The sequence below is a fragment of the Halichoerus grypus genome, chromosome 12, assembly GCF_964656455.1.
Source record: "Halichoerus grypus chromosome 12, mHalGry1.hap1.1, whole genome shotgun sequence".
In the NCBI taxonomy this organism is placed as follows: Eukaryota; Metazoa; Chordata; class Mammalia; order Carnivora; family Phocidae; genus Halichoerus; species Halichoerus grypus.
The window spans coordinates 10,052,961-10,076,547 of NC_135723.1; the positions used below are offsets into that span (position 1 = coordinate 10,052,961).

At 43.2% G+C, this 23,587-nt stretch overlaps 1 protein-coding gene across 5 annotated transcripts in view; it reads right to left on the reverse strand.

The window, feature by feature from the left end:
- The window catches only part of HECW1 (HECT, C2 and WW domain containing E3 ubiquitin protein ligase 1), a 430,747-nt gene that overhangs the window by 288,243 nt on the left and 118,917 nt on the right, over nt 1-23,587 (reverse strand). For 2 of the 5 annotated variants that reach the window (XM_078059963.1, XM_078059962.1), the window contains exon 2: nt 10,456-10,513. The exons of the other annotated variants lie outside the window; for them this stretch is intronic. In XM_078059963.1, coding sequence (XP_077916089.1) covers nt 10,456-10,482 — 27 coding nt within the window. In that variant the 5' untranslated portion in view covers nt 10,483-10,513. The remainder of the gene's footprint in view (nt 1-10,455; nt 10,514-23,587) is intronic. 5 annotated transcript variants of the gene reach the window in all.

The window sequence follows — 23,587 nt, forward strand, 5'->3', positions numbered from 1 at the left end:
AGATAAAGAGGAGAATGCTCTCTTCTAGGAAATACTGCTTTTAGTGCGGTTGCTTTTACTAACCAATTGCTCCCTTGACACACATTAGGCTAATGCGTTAATTATTAATTATTCCAGTATTTTACTGTGGGATTAGTAATTGGGAGAAATTACTATGGTGCTCATCTTTTACTCTACTATATTTTTACTTGGCTTGAACTGTAATTCTTCCTTTGTATGGTGCTCAATAGACCTCTCCTGCCACACATGGTTCTGTGACCAACACACTAGCTCTGCACATTTATTACTGTGGGTAGTAGGATAAAGCAAATAGCCAGTCACTATTCTTTGCCTTGAAGACTCTCAAAATATTTATGAGAGCCTACTACAGATCTAGGGTGTGCAATAACTTGAAGAACAGTTGCCCAGAAATACAGGAGATGGTTTGCAAGGTAATGAGCAGTACACTTTAAATGTTACAAAGATTGTTCTGGAAAGATGAACTAAAAAGTATTAACTTGCTTTATTTTCCACACCTCTCCATATTAAATCATGAGGTCAGATTTTCTTGAAAGCAGATGGCATTAATTTTTATAATAAGAAAATCTTCCTCTCTTACCTAATTAACTGTAATTCATATGTCAGCTCCCCAGTAAGTGTCCCTTCCTCAGGTACACTTCCTAAATCCCAGTCTAGGTAAAGTGCCCCCCTTATGCGTGCTCATAGAGCAAGGTTCTTTTCCTTCTGAACACCCATATAGGTCTTTTCCTTCTGAACACAAAAGAGTGACTTTTCTCTTTCAGTAGACTGTAAGCCTGGAAAATCAGGACTGGCTTTGCTCACCATTTTATTCCTTGCGTATAGAACAGCATCTGGCCCAGAGTAACTACTCTACAAATATTTCTGAATGAATGAATCTATAGTATGAAAGTATCTGTAGTGTCCTCAGTTGTTTTCATTTCAAAATCTCTGGCTTGAAAGTAGGATTCCAGATGAGGAATCAATATAAATGGGTTAGCAATGTGGATTACATTGGGCACACCTGTTGAGCTTTTAGATGCTTAATTCTTAAATAATATAGAATTGGGGCTCTAATTTTTAATCTATCATAATAATTAACCAAGACATTGTGCTCCCCTTCTTGACTTGTAATTATACTTTTCACACATGAATACTAAGAAAACAGAAAGTGGATTACTGGACTGAGTAATACAGAGACACCACTGGGCAGCCCAGTGAGTAATGAGGAAGTGACCTGAGAGAAAGTAATTAAAAACCCCTCCCTCTAGTGACACCACAGGGCCTTGGGGATATAAGTGACCATGGTGGACATAATTTTAGACAGATAACAGTTACAGTTGGTCCTGTGGTTTCCAAGAGAGTAGAGAGTGGCCATTTCTCTGGGAGGTAGGACCAGTGCTGGTGGAGATGAGAGGAGGGATGATAATTCAATGGAGATGGAGCTGAGGGGGCCCTGGCTCCCACACACTTTTACATATCGTGTTCTGGGGGCTGGAGGGCTGAACTCTCTGCTGAGGAAAAACAGTGGTGGAGGAGGCAAGGAGCTTTTTGTAGAGGTTTCCAGGAGTGTGGTGTCAGTAGACTGTGTATTGACTTAATGTTTGATAGATGTGCTTTCTAGTACATTCTGCAAAACTTCTTGACATAGCTTTCCAGTCTGAGCATTTGTCAGATATTTCCAAGAGGGCTGGGAAAGTAGAAAAGTGCCACCTGGCAACATTTCATAAAATAAATACCTTAGGGCAGTAGAGCAATGAAAAATTGCAGATACAAGTACTATAATATAGGGTTAGTAGACCATGTCATATTTTCTTCTAACAATTACCTAAATTATGTTATTTTTTCAGTTAAGTGGGCCTTTATTATTTTGCTCTCAGTGGTCATTGATTCTCCATTAAAAAAAAAAAAAAAAGGATACTCTGTTTGGCCTCCTCAGATTTGAAAAAACCTAAAAAGAAGACTAAATTAGCACTTGACCCAGGAAACAAAGATATTTCCCAGATAACTGTTAATCTAACAATTGGCGGAGATCCATCAGCACTCAACCAAAAAGATTTGCCAGGGAAACTCTCCTTAATATGGGCTTTTAGTAGAAGTACAGCAGTCTTTCTATAGAGACCCAGGGCCCAAAGACCTGAGCCCCTTTCAGGTTGTGCAGTGAGCAGCTTTAAGCAAGCCCCTTGCTTCTGTATGTCCTTATCAAGTGAGGTTAAGATCATGTGAGAGCTCTGTGCACCCCTTAAGATCCGACGGAATGTCAAGGGAGATGATGTACGGCAAAGCACCTGGAAAACTGAAAGTACAAAGCAAACATAAAACACCATTATTATTATTCCCTATGCTGTACTTTTCACCCCCATGACTTATTTATTTTATAACTGGAAGTTTGTTCCTCTTAATATTATAGGTCAGCTATACTTCAATGAAAAATAAATTTTAAAAAATTAAAATAAAACACCCAGAATTATTAAAAAGGAAGATTCAAGTCTGCTGCAGACCTACCAGCAGCCAGAATAAAATAGTCATATTTATTCTGACAATTTCTGTTAACGGGCTTCCACACAGACCCATATATAAAGTAAAGCTTATATTTCAGAAAAAGGAATGTAGATTTGTGCATATCCAGCAAGTGTGTAAATGGAACCTACATCATGATCATCATCACCATCACTGCTCCCACCACCACTATCTTCCCCATCACCTAGTAAAGAATCTATTATCCATCATCATCGTCATCACCATCCCCATCATCATCCTCACCATTACCTGTGTTGAGCAACTACTCTGTGTAAGGCATTTGACATTAATCTTTCTCTTTGTGTTACCATTAAGTTCTCTCAAAAACCCATGTTATTATCCCCATGCGACTGGTTTCCAAACTCAGCTGTGCTTCAAAATGACCTAAAATTTTTTCAGAAATCTAGATGCTTGCATTTTAGCAGAAAGCTACTGAAGCAAGGTCTCTCTACTGGTGGATCCCAGGCAGCCGAAAATGTATTTCCAAGCCCTACAGACAATTCTACTGAGCAGGTGAACTTGCAGATGACTGGGTTAAGTAACTTCCTCAAGGTCACATAGCTGGGAGCAAAACAGGACCCTAACTGTTGGCCACTGGACTCCCATGTCAGCTTTTAACCACTTTCCTGGCTCGCTGACTGGTGATAACATTCTGTTTAATTTAACAACTGCTTTTTAGTGACTTTAATTGGTTTTTCCACGTTCTACATCCACTGTTGAACTACACGGCAAGATTACTTTTTCCCTAATGACCATTTAGATGTTTTGATGAATTACTTAGTTCCCAAGGACAATTTATACTGTGGTCAATGCTTAGAGGTCTACATGAATTTGCTGAGAATCTTATTAAAATGCAGATGTTGACTTAGCCTTTCCCGAGTGGGCCTGGCAGTCTGCATTTCTAAGCTCCCAGCTGATGCCAAAGTTGCTGGTTTCTGCGTAGAGGCAGCTGCAACCCTGGGGTGCCTATGAAGAGATCCACTCCCAGAAAATGAGCCTAGGAGTGAGGGTCAGACTGCCCCTCACTGACAGGGATACTGACCAGGGCAAAATGTTGTAAAAGACACTCAGACGTGTGCTTCTGACATGAGGAGGGACACGTGCAGGGGAGAGGGCATCACCTAGTAGAGAATCTAGTATCCATTATGGAGTAGGGAAAGGTTATTTAAGTGAAAATTACACTAACGTATTGATTAGGGGGACTGCAAACATATGGTTATGACAGTTATGTACATTTGGAAATATCCAAACATTGGTTGAACCAGTTGAGACAAGGAGGAGGACACTCCTGAACGCTGACATTTTTGGGAGGTGAGCCGAGGATCCCAGGGCATGTGCACCATGGAGCATCGGGTCTAGCTCAGAGGACACTGCCTCTTGTAATTGCTGGGGTCTCACTCTGATGCCAGGTAATGAATGGCATCATACTCTGAAAAAGCTCATTGAAATGAAATAAATGGTAATTGGAACAAAATAACATACTTTGGTTAATCGCATTTTGGGGAGGAGAAAGTCTGGGAGGGTTTCGGTGGGCTGAACTGATAAAGGACAAAAGATGATATAACGAGAGAATGGACTTGAGTTTTAATTAGGCAGGAGTGTAACTGACCCATAACTCCAAAAGCATCTTAGTAACTTAGGCCTGCAACTGTCATGCACGAAATCATTCAGTCCCCTGCCCTGCTGGGCTATGTGAGACCAGGTGGGAAGAGAAAGCTCCACAGCGCCCATCCAGGGAGACACCACTGCACTGAGCATTGCAGGGTTGGCATCAAAACAGGCTGAAGCCAGGGCTGCCTTCAGAGGCCAGCAGGAGGGGAGCTAAATGGGAACAATGACAATCAGAAGGTCATATACCTTCCGACCCAACAGGGACCTCCTGACAATTACTGCCAAGCAGAATGTGGACCAAATACTGTAAGAACTATTGATTTTTTTTTTTTTCCAAAAGAAGCTCAGATTTTGAATTTTTATATAGAATTGTCTGTTTTTTAATAAATTCGTCAACAGAATCAAACTCTTCCTCAAAATAAAACCCACAACAACTACAAAAGACACTGGCAGCCAAATAAAATAATCTTGCCAGGGAGCATAGATTTTTATACAAGTTCAGAGATAATATGAGTTTTTGGAGATTATACCCAAAGGTGGGGTGCAATGACAAAGCAGGCAAACACAGGGTGTCCCTGGGTCCTCTCTTCTCCACCCATCCTTACCCTGCTCTCTCTTTCTTCGTAGAACTTCCCAGTTCCTGACATCGTGCTGTACACTTACTTTAATTTCTGAAAAACCCCTCCCCCAACTAGAAAGAAATCCCCATGAGGGCAGGGGCCTGTTTCTTCGTGGCCGTGTCTCCAGTACAACTGTGTCTGGTATATAGTAGGTGCTCAATAAATAGGTGCCAAATTAATAATGAAAGACGGGTCCATGTCTCCATCTACATCGTCCAAACCAGGATGAGCCTGTGTCCCAGGACCCTTATTCTGGGGTCTGATATCTTATTCCCAGCAGCTCATGAGGCCAGAGTGACATGGATAATCTATATCTAAAACTTTAACAGAGAATAAAATATTCCAAAATCCTATTTCTACTTTGTGGAAAAAAAAAAAATCTGCAAGAGACAAAAGAAAATACGTATCCGTTCATGGTGCAGTATATATTTAGCCGTGATCATTACAATACTGACTTATTGCCTGAAATCATGTAAAACAGGAACCTTCATTAAGGAAGCATAACTAAGCACACAGACCCAGAACCCACATCTGCTGACACGCAGCGCCGGACCCAGACAGCAGCAGGATACCAGTGATGCTGTGTTGTCTAAGAATTCTGCACAATGCAAACGGGCAGAAGAGGATAAAAAGCAGTACTAAGGGACTTCTAGTTCTTGCTGAGAAAGAAGATTCAGGTTCTAAATCCAGCACTACCAAGAAGAGAGGTGTCTCGTTTGCGGCCACATATAAAGCTGGCACTCCCTTGCTTGAGCAAAACCACTTACTACACTCTACTTCAAACAAGCAAAGCTCAAAACAATTAGCTACACATGCACGTTTTCGGCCACCTGCTGTCTGAGGAAAATAGCTATGCAATGTGCATGCCCTAGTTTAAACCAATCTTTGAGTTCCACACAAAAGCATCCTTCCCCTACCTGTCTCCCTTTCTAAAGTTGAGTCCACAAAGAGACTAGAAATAACTAGAAATACATTTCCCTTTAAGTGAGAGAAAAATATGTTTAAAGGACAGTCCAGACCTTTTACAAAAGCACTTACTTTGAAAGAACAGGACAGATTATGTATTCAAAACAAGACACCTTCTAAAGAGCAGACCAAGAGGACGTTCAAGGCCAGCGCGTTGCTCTGTGCTGGACGCTCTGGTCCTGCTAGGCCGGGTTAACAGGAAGAGGTGAGCCGCTGTGGCCTCTTCGGCTGGGGCTGCTGCGTCAGAATGACACTCAGAACAATTACTGGGACAGGCTGTGAGCGAGTCAGCAGGACAGTTTTATTTCTGTGCTGAGATTGCTGCTTCTTAATGTGAAAATACTGGTGGCAAAGCTCCCCCCAGGTATTAGGCAGAGCCAACGCTCCCCAGATGATCTGGGCTCTGAGGGGGGTGAGGAGGGGGTACCCATCACTTGTTGGGGGGCAGAGGGCAAGCAGCCCCTGAAGGAGACCTCGTCTGTCAGGTCAGACCCCTTCTAGGTTCACCTAAGGATATTGGTCTCTTTGAGGTAGTTCCTTGACTCTGCCAAGGGCATGACTCAGCTCACCCACTAGCAGTGCTGGGCTACATAATTTCTCTCTCAAGGTCCAATAAGGCTGAATTCAAGGGATTGAGTGGAGAAGAGCTGGGGGGAGAGCTTGGTGGTCTCCAACTCAGTGAAGTCTAGAGCTTGTGGCTTCACGTGCAGGGAGATTTAGAGCTTATCTCTTCAGTAGTTACTGCAATACGGTGGGTTAGGACTTCAGAACCTGAAATCTATGAGGGGGTGAGAAATGGGGGAGGAGGGGGAGGAGGAGGAGGAAGAGGGGAAGGAGGAGAGCAGTGGATCTTTCAATTGAGTTCCCAAGTCAATAAATGGAGAGAATTAATGATTCTGTATTGCTGGTTTTCTACTGGTGTCAAGATGACAAATTGTGGGGTGGAATTAAAGGCCTCTGATGACTTTCCATTTATGCCTGAATGACACTGTAACTGAAAAGCAAGACAGAGATAGAGTGGCTATTTAGGGAAGCTGGTTGTGGGCTTCAGATGCCCAAGGATCCACACCTCTGTCTACTAATACGTTCTAGATACAGAGCTCACCTCCAGGACATGATGGTGTGGGGATAAGGTGCAGGAAACTTTGGGATCATTTTCAGTTTGGAAGACCTTAAGCAAGAACACTAAAGTTATGAAGACATGCAATTTCTTTTTATCATACAGAGTTTGAGGTGACGGAGAATGAACAGACAAGGAACATTCCGTTTCAGGAGGGGTGTGCAGTCAGTCTCAAGCAGACGTGAAGCTGGGTGGAGCAGAGGCTGACCGCTCCCCGCCCACCCAGCTCCCTTAAGTCCTGCCTCTCTGGATGATCTGGGATAGCATACAACCTCTCTGGGCTTCACTTCCTACATGAGGAGTTTTTAAGATTCCCCAAATCTTAATGCCCTATTCTTCCGAGTCCTGACTTCTAGCACATGCCCTGACACAGAGAGAACTCTAATGAGCCAAGTTTGTCTCCCTATTTCTTCCATTTCCCTCTGTCCCTCCATGGAAGGCAGTGAATTCCAGCACAGGACCTCATATTAGTTCTGCCTCCCTATTCCAGCTGCTTCTGACCAAATTCTGAAAAGCCCAGAACCTGTTTTTTAAAGTTTTTGGAGAGTATGGCAAACAATGGAGATAAGGACTCATTGCTTCCAGCTGCCAACTCCTTCAGGGACACCTCAGCTTATGAGGTGTGGTCATGGTCTTCTTACAGCGCTCTGAGCTTGGTGCGGGTCCAAGTGCCTGGCCGTTCCCCACCCAACATGCGTGTTTCTGAGCAGGCAGGCTTTGCTCCTGAGGGTCCCACTGGGTGGAAGAGACTGTCAGGCTGAAGCTCCCAGCCCATTTTCTTTCCTCCCTTTTTCTTTCACAGGTGTTACTTCTCTCTTGCACAACCATATCTATGCCCTGGGGGACCTAACAGACACAGAGATGCTGTCATTGCAACATGTAAGTCCTAATGTCTATTTGTTTGCTTTTCCAAAAAGGACCTTTTACAGGCTTTAGGAAGCCTATCTGAGCAATAAGATCCTCTTTGTAGCATAAAGATCTGCAGTGTAGATTTCTGTTCTGTTCTCATTCACCCATGCAGAGAGGTTTAACTCCCATCAGTTCTAGCCAGCGGTTCTCAACTAGGGGTGCATATAAGAATCACCCCAGAGACTTTTTCAAAATGCAGATGACCAGGTTGCACATGCAAAGCTATACTTGGTGATCTGAGACGGACCCCTTGTTGAGAACCACTAGTCTCGGCATGAAATTCCCCCTTATTTGGGCTTCTTGCAGAGATTAGCATTCATCCTGCTGAGGATCATTCCAGAACCTGAAAAGTGTATCTGCATTAAATGGTCAGATATCTACATTAAGTGATCTCTCGTTCACCTCCAGATATTTTTATAAATCCAGCTAGTAATGCAGACTTCTTTTGGACCATGGTAAATCTTCTTGGAAAATATTACAGAAAGGCATAGGAAACCTTGGGATTATTTTCAATTTTGAAGATCTAAACAAAAAACACAAAAGTAATGGGGCTGTAACATTTCCTTTATCACGCAATTTGGGACAAGGAGTTTTGCACTGACTTTCCACAGAAACTGGGAATAAGGTTGCTGTGTTCTGTCCCTTTGGGTTTCTAGGGTCATTGTTGTGTAGGAGGTTGTGGTTATGCTCATATTTCACAAGCTAAGTCCTTTGGGAACATCAGTCTGATCTCTGTCTTCTCCCTCCTGTTAATCAGGGAGAGCTCACTCACATAAATGTCAAGGGAGAGTATTAGGACATTGTGTTTCTCGGATTGCTGAATAAAATCCCCTGAGATGATCTGTGTGCCCACTTAGCTTTGCAGTTATGTTCGAGGCAAAGCTTGTATCTGAAGATACACATAAGCTGAGATTCTCTGGGACAGGGAAGCCCTAACTTTCGAAGGATACCAGTCCTGAAAAGAGGAAAGTGAGAACATTCTCCCAGAATGTTAAATGCATCCAAAAGGTATTTTTAAGACTTCCTATTGTATTTAGGGTGCCTGGGTGGCTCAGTCGTTAAGCGTCTGCCTTCGGCTCGGGTCATGATCCCAGGGTCCTAGGATCGAGCCCCGCATCGCGCTCCTGGGATCAAGCCCCGCATCGGGCTCCCTGCTCGATGGGGAAACCTGCTTCTCCCTTTCCCACTCCTCCTGCTTGTGTTCCCTCTCTCGCTGTCTTTCTCTCTGTCAAGTAAATAAATAAAATCTTAAAAAAAAAAAAAGACTTCCTGTTGCATCTTTATAGCCAAAGAGAAAAACCAGAAGTCCCAGGGGAATGTAAACAGACGAGAGTGCTATGCATTGGGAAAAGCATTCTCTTAAAGAAAGTCCAGCCTTCCCCAAAGGGGAAGACTAGTTGGTAGGTAGCTGAGTAAACTCAGAGAAATAAAGCTGCTGCTGACAGCACAACAAACTGGGAGACACAATAAGAAAAGTTTAACATTTAAAGTGAAACATTTAAAGTTACTGCATGTGATTGTCCCTGCACATTTGGCAGCACATGATTAAGTACTAATTTAATACTTCCTGAACACAACACATAAAATGCTCATTCCCTAAGTGTGTTACTCTAAACTTACTAATTAAGACAGCTCCCCTGTGGGTGAGTTGGAAGCAGTGCCCTGCGGTGGGAGAAAGACCTGAGTCTGAGGATTGCATGCCTCCTGCAAGCTGATGAATGCCAAGATGCTCACTGAACATCTTAGGGCTTCGCTCTCCTTACTGCAGGGCTATTTCACGGATTAGCTGAAAATGCATGTGGATATGCTTAGTACATTTGGGAAGTACTATGCAGATGTGAGCTTTTAATTATTTTTTAGACAAAAGCCTCATTTAAGGGTTGCCACGCTAGGGCCTGTGGATGGAGATTCCAGCTCAGACAGGCAGGTCCCTGCCCCTCACTTACCCACCCGGAGACTCAGCAGTGATATGGCCCTTTATGCCCAGTTCCCTCGAAAATAAGTTGGGAACAATGGTCATACCTACCTCTTCAGATTGTTGCGGGTAGAGAGGATTCATGCAGAAAAAGCATCTAACACATATCATGACATATAGTGTCCACTAATGTGAACTATGATTATTATAAACCAGGGGCTCTCACCAACAGTTGTAAAGCTGTGAAATACGGGAAGGAGGGGACTTGGCATGAAGTCTGCAGGGATCCGGGGAAAGCCCTTCCAGGGAGAGCCCCCACCCCCCCAGCTGCAAGAGGCCCCCTCCAGTGAACTGGCAACCTCCTGGTGGCTGGCCTGACCGAGTCAGCAGGAGAAATTGCTGTCCTGGTCTCCATGTGAATTTCCGTGCAGCCACATCAACGGTAAGGTAATTCCCCACAGCCCAGCAGAGTTCTCAGCTGTAACTTTGGAAGGACCATCACAGAGTGCTTGTTTCCAGGTACAAAGTCACTTGCGACAACTATAGGTTCACATCACACAAGGGAAACTTGACATGCAAAAAACATCATCTCAAAATGGAGCACAGTCGTTAGGGGAGGATGCAGGTGGCAGGGGAGGGACGGGTGATGGATCTCAAATGTCAGAGCTGCACTTGAGAGAATTCCTGGGCCGGGCAACCACAGTGGGCTGTGGGCTGGGACACATTCCATTATGAGTGGAGTGGGTATATAATGGAATGACATGGATGGGTTCTTATAATCAGAAAAACACACTGACCTTCACACTACACAGGTGCAGCAGCATAATGACCCACCACGTGTACGCGCATCAATTCCTGGGGAAAAGTCCAACGAGGTTAACTCAGCGTGTATCCCAAGCAAACAAAATCAGCGACATTACCCGAAAGAAGAACGTTGTGCCCCCACCCCCACCGAGATACCTGGCTTGGGCAATCAACATGTAAAAGGAAGAATTGCACGAGGATCATAATCATTTTCACGAAGTGGACAAAATGTAGCAAGCAACATTATTTTATGGCATGAGTAATTTGATATAGATCCTAAAATTTAATGTTAAGGAGTAAGAATCATGGGACTAGAAAAAAATCTTTGTTTTTTCTTTTCAGGAAATAAGGATTTGGCATGGGGTTTGTGGGGAGAGGATTTGGCATGGGGTTTGTGGGGAGAGGACGTGAAAACTACCTAAAAGCATCCTCAGACGTGCTCCACTTGTCAGTCTCCCTCAACCACAAAGGAGCCGGATCTATGGCTAAACTGCTGGAAATATCACTGACTCATCTCAGTGCACTTACTCAGATGTGAAAGCTTCAAGAGGTAGTAGTGTCCCTTACATGGCCAGTAGAGTATTGCCCCAAATAGCAATCACTGGTCACACCATCTGCATTTTAGTATAGAGAAACCATGTCAAAAATTAGGAGTTTAAAGGAGAGATGCCAGACATAGGAAAATTGCTGATGGTATTCCACCAGGGTCCTATTAATCCCAGTATCACTGTGGTTCATGAGTCTTTATTCTGATTTTATGGACTCATCTTCCTCTGAAGTTAAAGTTGCTATGAAAGGAGAATCAATATGGTCTCACTCCAGAAAAGAGTGATATATGCTATCAGCTTTCCAAAAACCCCAATGAAACCTGAAGCTTTGCTGACAAATGGGTTTGTGTAAGAAATAAGTTGCAAGCTTGCATTCTGAATGCATAGATTATATTCTCATCCCTGATCCAAGCAGATTTGCACAAGAGAGAGAATTTAAGGTCCATGTACTCAGATCCTGCTGTGTGCCCTTCCCGCCCATTCTGGACTCTATCTGGGGCCTTTCCCTACGGTGGCCACTGGCTTCCCCAGCCCTGCCCCATATGCAGGCTCTTCCTCACTCACCTTTTCCATGTTGGAGGTCCTCAGACCCTCCTATATTCACAGTAGGGGCCCATATTCCCATCCATGGCCTCAATTGCTACCTGAGCATTGACAATTCCCAAATTCCCATGACAACTCAGAGCTCTCATCTGAACTCCAAACCAACATCCACTGGGGCTTCTCACAGCCCCCAGTCACAGTGCAAAAGGAAGTTAGGATCTTCATCCTGAAACCCAAAGCCCAGACTCAGTAACGGTTCCTTACCCACTAGGTCTCCCTGTCAGTAACTTTTTTCCCCCCTGTTAGTACCTTTTGCTACACTAGGTCTCCCTGTCAGTAACTTTTTTCCCCCCTGTTAGTACCTTTTGCTACTCCTTCTTAACCGTTCTAGAATCCATTGCTTCTTACCATTTCTACTCCTTCGTCATGGCCCAAGCGTCTCTCCTACCCAATCTCTGTTGACTCAAATCAGTCTCCTCACCCTACCCATGCCCCACATACATTCTCTACAACAGGTAGAATGCTTTTTATAAAAGGACATCAGACTGTGGCACTTCTTTGTTTTAGTGGCCTCACACTTCTTTTAGGCAAAAGTTTGAGACTGCAAAAGGGATCTGACCCTGCCTCCTCCCTCCTTCCCCCTGCCTGCCTCCCTACACCCTGTGCATGGCCCCCCAGCCACTTGGGGAGTTTTACAGTCTTCAGAGGCACTTGTTTCTCTTTCTCTTGGAGATGTCAGCATGCTGTTCCCTCTGTCTGAAACGTGCTTCCCTCAGCCCTCCTCCACAACCTTTAGTCCCCAGTCCCCTGGGCTCCTCAGCCAGAATAAATGCCCCTAGAACAATACCCTCTACTTGTTTTGGCATTTTTGAAAATAATTCTAAAGAACAATTTGTGTAATTTGTTTAATGTCTGTCTTGAGAAGTCAACCCGGAGTTCTCTAGTTGCTGGGGCTGCCATCCTCAATACTGAGCACAGACCTGGCATAAGGGCTTGCTTACCATACGCAGTGAGATTTGGATGGATGAAAACATTGCTGAATGATGGGGGACTGACTGTTTATGTCCTTGAGGAACTCACAATCTAGACTTTAGAAGATATAAAAGAAGCATCTTGATGCACCTGTCCCAAGCCAAATGTTGATCCAATTAATCAAACATGCATATGCACATTAGAAGAGTAAGCAGAACAGAAAAAAAGACCATTCAAATTACACGTTACTGACTTAGCACTTAACCCGGGGGAATACTGGTGTATTTTACTTTACAGTTTACTGTAAATTGTTTTTTTACAGTTTCCTAATAGTTTAGCTGCAAATAGTTTAGCTGCAAAACTTGACACTGGCGAAGAAGAATGAGAGCAGAGTGCAGACTTCATAAAGAAAGTGAGTGGGGATTAAAAAGGATCCAGCTCTAGATCCCAAAATCTCATGCCACCCCACCAACCAGGACATGGATGGAACCTCTTCCATCAGGAATAAGTTGGAACCCAAGGAAGTTAAGGAATGAAAAGAGGACCCAGTGACTGTCTCATGAATGTAACCAGAAAATTGCTCTACCCTTTGCTTTTGGCCCATCTAAGCTTACAAATCCACCCAGGCTCTTCAAAGATTTTAAGTAGAGGTAACCCCAACAGGAAAAGACAATTGACAGTATTGGGGATCAACGAAGTTGTACCTTGAGAGTAACCTGAGATTAGACAATTCTTCCTTTAAATTCATGAGCATTTTTATGCAGTTATATCAATTTCTACTACTGTACTCAAGGGGCTATGACCCCTGGGGACACTCTCAGAACCCACCACTACACAGGGCAAAAGGAAAATCAAGTGGGAAGGTCGCCTCTGAAGATCATTACAGCAGGGCCTGTGTAGAAGCCCTAATAGCAGAGCGGGGATGGCATGGCAAGCACAGTCCTCAACGAGGCCAATCCTTCATGGTCCCCAAGTCAGCTCTCTGAGGCCCCAACATCCATGCACGTGCCCTGCAAACTAACCCTCCAACAGCACCATTCTAGGGATCAAGGCTGAAAGGTGCCAACACCCTGCTACCAGGTCACCAGGGTAGAAGTTACCATGATTAAAAATCAAATAAACCAGATAAGATATCAATACAGGGCCAGTATTGATCCTGCCCCTACCCAAATGAGCTCAGGTTAAAAACTAATACAGAAAGCGTAACACAGTGATTTATCATGTGCTAAAAAAATTTTTATTGTTTTTCTTTCCTCCTGCTCCATTTGGTTTGCATCTAGGAAGTGAAAGGGTTTTTGAGGGAGAGAGCAATCTCATTATGGGTGGAATGGATAAAATGAAGCAATATAAAAGATGACAGATTTTTTAAAACCCTTGTTTGGTAATTATAGAAACAATGTACATTTGCTGTTTAAAATGCCAACCCATACAGACAGTATGACAAAAAGTCACTCATAAACCTACCCCTGAAGAGATCTAGAGATTCTGGTTGGGAGTGGGTTTCTCATTTCTAAGAAGTGGTTTGAGGGAAGCCTAGTCAAGATGCCACCTTCTGGGTGGCCAGGTCTCAGCAGGTCCCATGAGCCTGGGGGTGGGCATCCTGGGAAAGCCCCAGAGCTGCTGGCCTTCCAAGGAAGCTTGGGATATTTAAAAAGAATTTACACTTATTCTTATACAGTGGATGTATCTGATATCTTCAGAAAGCTGGTCAACTAGCACAATCACCCCCATAAAAGACTGCAATCATGACTATCAATTATTTTAAGCTGTCCTCAGAATGGATGATTGACAATTAGGATCGATTGAATTCCAACAGGAGATGCCAAGTTGTATGCGGGCAATTCCAAATACAACACAACAGACCCGCCTGGAAGGACAAATTAAGCTCAACTGCACGTGTTTTGAATGAGATTTTTAAAAGCTTATTTCTTTTTGGAGACGAGAATATTGCACTCGCTGATTTGATAAAACAATTCTTGTTGAGAGATCCCAGCAACAAGCTGTGTCACTAGAACTTCCCTCATGTTGGTGTCACAGCAAGGACTCCTCTACTAACGTCAGTGAGACAATGAACTCACACAAATGAGTCTGGTCCTATTTTCAGTTTCATGACCATGAACTTGTCAGCACCACTGGGGTCTAACCCGTCCGTCTCGTTTCATCCCGAGCTCATTTCTTTCGGTCCCTCGACTTGATGCCATTTACGTTTTCAGGACATATAAGATTTACTATCACATAACCTTAAGGGCACCACTGTCATTGACTTCCTTTTCCTGGGAGGAGGTGTCTTCATGAGTCACTACCTAGAGCATCATGTCATACCATTAACGACTTCCAGGGCCTTCCAAATTCTCAGGCCCTACAATTCATATAGATCATCGGTCTTAAATTAAAAAAAAAAAAGAGGCTTTGACAAACTAGCGAGGCTTTTCTCGACAAACACTGATTCAGTGGCATACCCACAGAGCTACTCATTTTTTATACTCATTTTATTAGTATATTCTTATATTTTCATCTATTCATATACTTCTCCAGTTCTCTAGCATAACCATGACCAGATCTCTATTAATAATGATACACAGAAGGAAAATAAAGCTGTCTTGACTTTAAACTTCCAAGTTCACCAAACTTCCCATTTGACATTTTCTTCCCAACCCAGTGATATGCTGATTCTAAGGAAGACTGGTTCCAAAGATGACCAGTTGTCCTTACAGGGACAGTTCCAACTCCACGAGCAAGCAACATAAATATGTGAGTGCAGCTACCTCCTCCCAGTACCTTGTTCCTCAGACCCCAACTCAGAGCCGCAGAGGGGCAATGCCAGGAGGAGGGGTGAGTTTGAGTCCTATAGCCAAGGGGGTGAGGACGAGTGGATGCAGACCCCAGCAGCCCTCCTGCTAGGATCAGTGGTCACGGCATGAGCTGGGTCCACACCCCACCACTTTCATCCTTCCCAGGGCTGAGATTTACTGCTGCTCAGCCCACGGCTGCTTTTCCTCAACCTTCATGTTCTCTCCACAGGACATCTGTGGTGGGGAAACTCTCATAACAGAGCTCCATACTTGACTAACTCCACAACAAAGCTGTCTTCTAAGAATAATAGCTGATCCCAGGATGTTTTCATTAAAAACAGATTTCAGTGACAGACTATCAAAACATTTTCCTTGTACAATAAGCAGTATGATGGGGCAGAATTATGCAAAACATATGGGCTTAACACTGCCCTCAGCAGCTAGGAGCTCACTTACACTGTTTTCAATAGCTCATTTCACTCATGTATCACGGATATGTGCAGACTTAATCGTGCTCAGTGCTTTTCATGCTCCAAGTGGCAGAAGAAAAAGAAAGGCTGGTGAACTGCATTTTCAAATCTGTCACCAGTTGTCTCTGAGGGGCGGGGTTTGCCTGTATCTTTAGAGAGTCAGAGAGGTGCTAGGTAGCAAAGCAGGCTCAGAGTCGTTCATTTATTGACAGTTTACCACTTGCCCGGCATCATTTTAGCATTGGAAAAACAGCGTGGTAAGAGCTAATATCTAGTATTTATATAGCTTCCGATGCATCAGACCCCTTTCTAAGTGCTTTACATAGAGGAACTCCCTAACCCTTGCAGTAACTCTATGAGACAGTGGCTGTCTACAGTTTACAGGTGAGGAAGCTGAAGCATGGGGTGGTTATGTAACTTGCCACGGTGCCGTACAAAGAATAAGGAGCAGACCTAAGCATCAGGCTCCAGAGAGCAGATAGACCTGGCCCCTGCCCTTTAGGGGACCTTTAGGAACCAATATAGACAGACCAGACCAACTGAATACACAACCTCTCTTAGAGCATTGAATTTAAGAGCTGAGGAGGGTCCAGGCAGATCCTGTTCAGTGATTAAAAAGTTACTTTGGGAAAAAAAAAGTTATTTTGGTTGGTAATACCTTTAAGACACTAATGGAGACATGTCTTCTGGAACCCCAGTATCGTTTATTATATTTAACATCTGTTTCATTTTTGGTTTTTGCCCCTACAAATAGTTTTCTAAGTGCAATTTGTTAAGCGATCATTTAATATATTAGAAATCAATAAATTTTTTATAAACTCATGTATTTCAAGATTACCAATCTCTTCTATTGTTCCTTCTATTCATACACAAAGTTTTCAGGTTTGCATGTACGTTTGTATACACGTACACAGAGTCAAACATAAAAACTTATTTACTATGTATTTATAATAATATTTTTATTTAAATAATATATTTTTATTTTTTATTTATTTAATTTTATTTATTATTTATTTTTATTTAAATAATATATTTATAATAATATATCACATCGGGTAGCACAAGTACTCCCTTTATTAATTCTTGAAATAAATTCTTCTGCTTGCTTCTTTATTTGTCTAGAATCTGGAGAACCAGGGCTGCTGTGGACACAGGGGGACATGTAAAATGCCATAACAGCATTATGTTTATCACAAGGCACTTATAAGGCAGGAGGCCAGAGAGTGCTGGCCACACCACACAGAGGACTCTGCCTAAGATCGAGGAACTCAATCCTTACACTCAATTGGCCACATTCTAGAACATAAAAATCCCATGGATCTTGTTAGTGGGATTAAGTTAAACTAACAAATGAATAGGGGAAGGGTTTGTACATTAAGTTATTCTAACCAGGAGCACGATCTGTTTCTCCACTTACTAAATTCCTGCTTTGATTTTTAAAATTCATACTCGTAGCTTTCTTTGTGTAGGTCCCACAAAGTCCTTGCTGTTTGTAGTTGATGTTTTCTTTCTTAAGATTTCAAGATGTTTTCTAAAATTATCATGGGTTTGGGCCAAAGAATACCTTTCTTATTCTGCATTTTTTGTGAATAATGGCACTTTATTCCCTTCTGTTTCAGATTCTTTTTACCAGCCTGGTTTTGTGCTCAAGTCATATCATATTTTATTAACATGCATGGTCAAATATTAACATGTTTGCTGCTCTGGGGTTCACCACCAGCCAGAGAGGGCAGACTCCCACCTACATCCCCCTGTAGGAAGGACCAAAGTCTCCTTTGCCAGCCACTCCTGGAGTAGGGGCAGGAGGTTCTCTTTGGGACCCCCCCAGGTGAGGAGCCTGTGGCGTGAGCTCCACCTTCCTTCAGAGTCTCAAAGGGCAGAGCTCTAGAACCCCTTGAGCAAGGTTCTGCCTGGTTCCAGGTGAGGGTTCCCCCTTACCCAGGTCTTCTCCCTACAGGTGTGTTGGAGCCAGGCCTCACAGGTACAAGGGTAGTCAGGACTTGGATCTGGACCATGGCTCTGGCAGGGGATTGGTCTGATATGCTGGTCAATCTTAAGTCAGTGAGATTAGATGGAGGAGGACTAGTAGGATCTTGCTTTGGGTCTGCTGCCTAAACCCCCAGATAGTCACAAAGTGACCTAACTTTGTTTTCATTTGCTGTGTATATATTTCCCTCTCGGCCTTCATGTGGAGGAGTCTTTTCATTCAGTCATATATTCAACAAGTGTTCATTGAGGGCCAACCACACACTAGGCACTGGAGACGAGGCTGTTTGTGAACACCATAGACTATAAGCCTTGGCTGTGCAGCTCATGTTTGAGAGGAGAGAGCAACAACAACAACAAAATCACAATAAATAAGTAAAATACACATGTTAGATGGTGGGAAATTTTAAGACAAAACAATAAATGAGAAATTAAATGTTAAGATGTAGATAGGAGGTGACATTTTAGATTGGGTTTCTCAAAAGAAAGAAGATTTTGAGTGAAGAACAGAAGGAAGGAAAGGAAGTGTCTAAGGAGATGTTTAGGGAAAGATGGTTCCAGTCAAAGAGAACAGCAAGTGCAAAGGTCCTGAGGAGGAAAGTGCCTGGGCTTTATTTGAGAAACAGCAAAGAGGCTAATATGGCCAGACAGAACTAAGAAAACAGAGAGGAGAACAGTAGGAAATGAAGTTGAAGATGGAGCATGGGGTTGGATGGTGCTAGGCTTCCTAGTTCAGTGGAAGTGCTCTGGTCTCCACAGGGAGCGAGGTAGGGAGTCACTGGAGAGCAGGGAAGTGACACAACCTGACTGGCAATGAGCAGAGTGTCTCTCACTCCTGGTTTAAGAGTGCACTGAAGGGGAGACAAGGGAGAAAGTTGGGAGACCCTGCAAGAATCCAGCACAGACATAAAGGCTGCATGAACAGAGTGGGGGCAGTAGGAGTTGTGGGAATTTGGTCAGAATTATAGAGAGAAGAGCCTTGTCACAAGCAAGGTTATATTGCATTTAATTTGTAATGCCTCTAGCTAAGCTTGTGTTTGTCTAGCAGGCTTTTATCACGTGCAGCTCTTGCAGACTGAAGGGGATACTTGCTGGTCCTTACCTGCTCATCTACCTGCGGTGAAACTTCTTGCTGGATAGTATGAAGCAGCTTCTCTTTCCCTTGCCAGAAACTGTAATCTGTTTTCATGCCTCTCTCCAATTCTGCCTTTGCTTATTGTGAACGTCACAGTTCCTATGCGCACTGTATCTCTATGTCCACTTCCAGCTTCACTGCATTTGGAGAGTGGAAGACCCCAAATGAAAACAGGAAGAGAGGAGCAAATGGAGGCTGGCCAGGAGGTTGGGTGGTGCTGGTCTGGAGCTACTGAGGGCCGGTGATGTGCAGGTCCACAGAGGTCTGGCCCTGGTCTTCTGGGTGCCAGTCATACTCAATATCCTGGAAATCAGTTCTGGAGACAGATATATCAATCACTATTCCCAGGCTCCAGAGCAGTATCATTGTGCATCATTTTGGAAACTTTTCATAAAATTCTTTTCATAGAAGTTGTACTTGGAGGAGGGAGAGGTGTCTCTGTCACTCTGTCACTACCAGTCACTTTGGTAACTGGATATTACCGCTCTCTTTCGGTCACACATTTTTCCACTGGATGACATTTTAAGATTCTACAGACACATAGAAGAGTACCTCAGACATTGAAAGACAATAGCAGATTTTCCTTGAATGCATAATCCATAAAGATATTAAATCCATAGACATATGTTGACCCAGATATATGTGACCGTGTGAGCTCAACACCCATCTTTTCCACAATAGCATCTCAAAAGTCCTAGGGACTCAATGTAAAAATATTGTGCCACTCAATGCTAAGATGTTGAGGGTTTATAAGGCAAGAAAAATTATAGTATCCAAGTTGTGGTTTCTTCAGTAACTTTATCTTTTCCACATTGATGGTGTATATGAACATGAAGAATTTCCAGATGTAATATCTAACCCAATAATGTCAGATCAGTTGGGATTGACAAGTGTGAGACAAGTGTGAGATTTTCACTCTGGTCTCAACATTTCAGCTGGAGAATATTCACCTACCAAGGACTGTGCACCAGAGAGGTTCTCATTTCCACCTGAAAATGCTAAAACTTAACAACAACTTTAACAGTCTTAAAAATCAGAACATTAAAAAGCATGAGTATCAGGAAAAATGGCCTATGAATATTATCCTGTTTCTGGTGGTTAGGGGTTTCTGAACAAAGAGCAACAGTACCTGGGTTAGAGAGTGATTTATGGCCACCCTAAAGATAGAGACCTCTGGAAAGATGTTTCCTCTGGAAACATCTGTTTGCATGCTGGGGTATAAGTCTTTTGCCTCCTCTCCTCAGAAAGGATTTCATTATTTTCCAGAAAAAAGGTTTTTCTTCCTTTCTCCAGAGAGGAACATAGCTAGATGTACCAGTAGGTCCTATATAAGCGCCGAGATTCATAATTTCAAGAGTTTCTCTCCTGTGGCACAAAGCCCTGCCTGTGTAGGGAACATCTGGCTCCCGTCAGTTCACCCCAAGGGGAAATAATGGTAAGATTGCACAGAAATCAGTCTGTTCTCTCATCCAAAGACTTCATGTTTTCTGTCAGAATAAATGAAGACAAGTGGATGTATAACTTAACATCGAAAGGGTAGCTGGCTGGGACGGTAAACCACTCACTATCCTAGAGTGCATTATGATGCCCCTCAGTCATTCCACTCTCCTCCGCAGGGATCACACATCCCTGCCTGCCATGCAACTTGCTCATGCTACCTGGGGGAAGACTATAGACATCTACCTCATACACTTTGGACTTGACCATGTAATATGTAATATGCTCCGGCCAATTAAATGTGATGTTCACTTCTTTTTTTTTTTTTATTAAAGATTTTATTTATTTATGTGACAGAGAGCGAGAGACAGCGAGAGAGGGAACTCAAGCACGGGGAGTGGGAGAGGGAGAAGCAGGCTTCCCGCTGAGCAGGGAGCCCTTTGCGGGGCTCGATCCCAGGACCCTGGGATCATGACCTGAGCCGAAGGCAGACGCTTAACGACTGAGCCACCCAGGTGCCCCGTGATGTTCACTTCTGAGCAAGAAGTTTTAAGAGGTATGAGTTTACACCATCCCTCTTGCTCCTGTTCCCTCTCCCCCAACACAGCGTGTTCCAGTTCTAGATTGGCCTATACCTTCAGCCTACACCTCAGAAGGAAGAATATACATGCAGCCCAACCCACAAAGTGAAGGACAGCTGCAGCCGATCCATAGCCTAAATGTGATGTGAGGGAGAAATAAACATTTGTAGCGGAAGCCATGAGGTTATGAGGATGTTTATTTCACCGCCTACCCAGGAAAAGCAAATTGTGTGGACATTTCTATCACAACATAACCAGCCAAAGCAGACGAACACAGCTGCACACACCAGCCTCTATTCTACCCCCAACCCTCTGAACTGAACCCCACTGCTCAATGGAATGTGGCGTATCCTGATTCTTCTGCACCAACCAGCACTTAGCATTTCCCTAAATTGACCTTCTTTAAAAGAAAGGTCTTCTATTTCATGAGTGGGGAAGAGGTTTCAGCACCAATATAAACTTGTGAGATGGTAATGATCTAAGAGACATCTTTCTTCTCTCCTTTGTCCCATTCAAACCATCCCAATCAACCAAGTCCTCTACTTTTTATTTTTTGTACTTGCTGGTTTCTCACTTTCTTTGAAATTCCAAGCTCTTTATGGTCACTCTCCCTGAGGAACTGTCAACTCTCAGGTCAAACTTGTCCCAGTAGTCATCAGGTCAGGACATATATTGTATCCTTCCCTCCTGAGCATTTCCCACAAAGAAAACATTCTTGGCTAACAAGGGAGAAGATTGGATTCTACTCTGTGGCTGCAGGGCTGGTTTGCTGGTAAGGGCTCATAGTTAAATTCTTGTATTTACTAAGTTTTTATCTCAAAACGTAGAAAACTACGGGAAATTGTCTCCTGCACCATCCAAAGGCTACATTTCCTGCTTCGATCTGCTGTCTTGAGTCCTTTTCAATCTCTTAGCTGGTAAATAGAAAGCCCCCCTTAGGGCACTAACACAGTTACAAAATTGGAGTTTAACAGACTTAAACTGGGTCCTCCTGGAGGCATTTACACTTTGGAATAAGAGCAGTCTCAGATCATAGCAGCTGGGATGGGGAGACAGTAGGAGGGAGAAGACCTGCCAGGAGAGGTTAGTGTCTTGTCTCTTTTCAATGTCTACCATGGCCAGGAGGGGCTTCTGACAAACCAGAGCCAGAGTAAGTCAGAGATTGCTCACTTTAAGTCAAAGGGCTTAAAGGACCTCAGATTTACAGACGTAATGAAACGGGTCACTGCTTCATTTTCCCTAACCAGAATCTAATAGTTTAAGGAATAATAGGGCAGAACTTCCACGTGATTTTAATGGTGGCACACTGAGCAAATGGGATAACATACGCTTGGCACAAATCGATTCAGTGAATCCACATCATGTGCGAGAACCACAGGGATGCTTTTAGAGTTGTCGATACCCAGAAAAAAAGAGTTGCTTTGAAAGGGTTGTGATGAGAGAGACAGATGGTTCCCAGATGTGGAACAAGCAGAAGGGCAGAGGGAGGTAGAGAAGTCTGAGTTCAAGTCTGCTTCTGCCTCTTCCAGCTCTGGGACCATGAGCAAGTTACTTAGACCTATCCAAACGTCACTTGTAAATGGGGATTATGAATGAATCTACTCCACAGTGCTGTTAATGGATTTAAGTAGGAAAATATATGGAAAGTACCAGACACATGGCACCAAGAGAGACATTAATACTTCTTTGTCTTAAATGTGTCTTAAATGTGATGTTCACTTCGGAGCAAGAAGTTTTAAGCGGTATGAGTTTATACCATCTCTCAGTATCAAGGAAGGTGTGTCAAGTTCAGGAGATGAGGGGCCTTCACACTCCAGCCAGGGCCTTAAAGAAATACTAATGCTTGGTTGAGCCTGCAACCACCCAGGCACTTTCTGCTTTACTTTTTTTTTTTTTTTAATTTTGGCAAAATTCCAGACTTCCAGAAAAGTTGTGAGAATATTACAATGAATTCCCTAATATATTTCACACAGTTTCTCCAAATGTTAATATTTTGCTGTATTTGTTTTTCCTCTCTCTCTCTGCCTGGGTGTGTGTGTATGTGCACATTCATGCATATATGCATATACAATTTATATAATTATGCATATTGATATGTGTGCATGTCTAATTTTTTCTGAACCATTAAAAAGTAATCTGGAGACTCTTTACTCCTAAATACTTTGGTGTGTATTTCCTAAAAGCAAGAAATTATTTTATATAACTACAGTATAATTATAAAAATTAGGAGATTAACACTGACACTATTCTGTTATCTAATCTATAGACCGTATTCAGATTATGCTATTTTTTTCAATAATGTCATTTATGGGAAAGGAAAACCCAGAAGATCCCAGGGCACACGTTGGATTCGGTTGTCTTTCTTCGTATTTCATGACACTGATAGTCTTCCAGGGTACAGAGCAGTGATTTTGTGGAGTATCTCTCACCTTAAATTTGGCTGATGTTTCCTTTTCATCAGCACAGGCTCTGCTTTTTGGGCCAGAACACCACAGAAGGGGTGCTGAATTCTGCATGCCCCGTATCTGGTGCACATGCTATCACTCCCCATTTCTGATGTTGTTATCTTTGGTTACTTAGTTAAGGTGACGTCTGTCAGGTTTCTCCACTGTAAAGCTATTTGAGCCTCTGCAATTAATAAGTATCTTCTGGATACTTTGA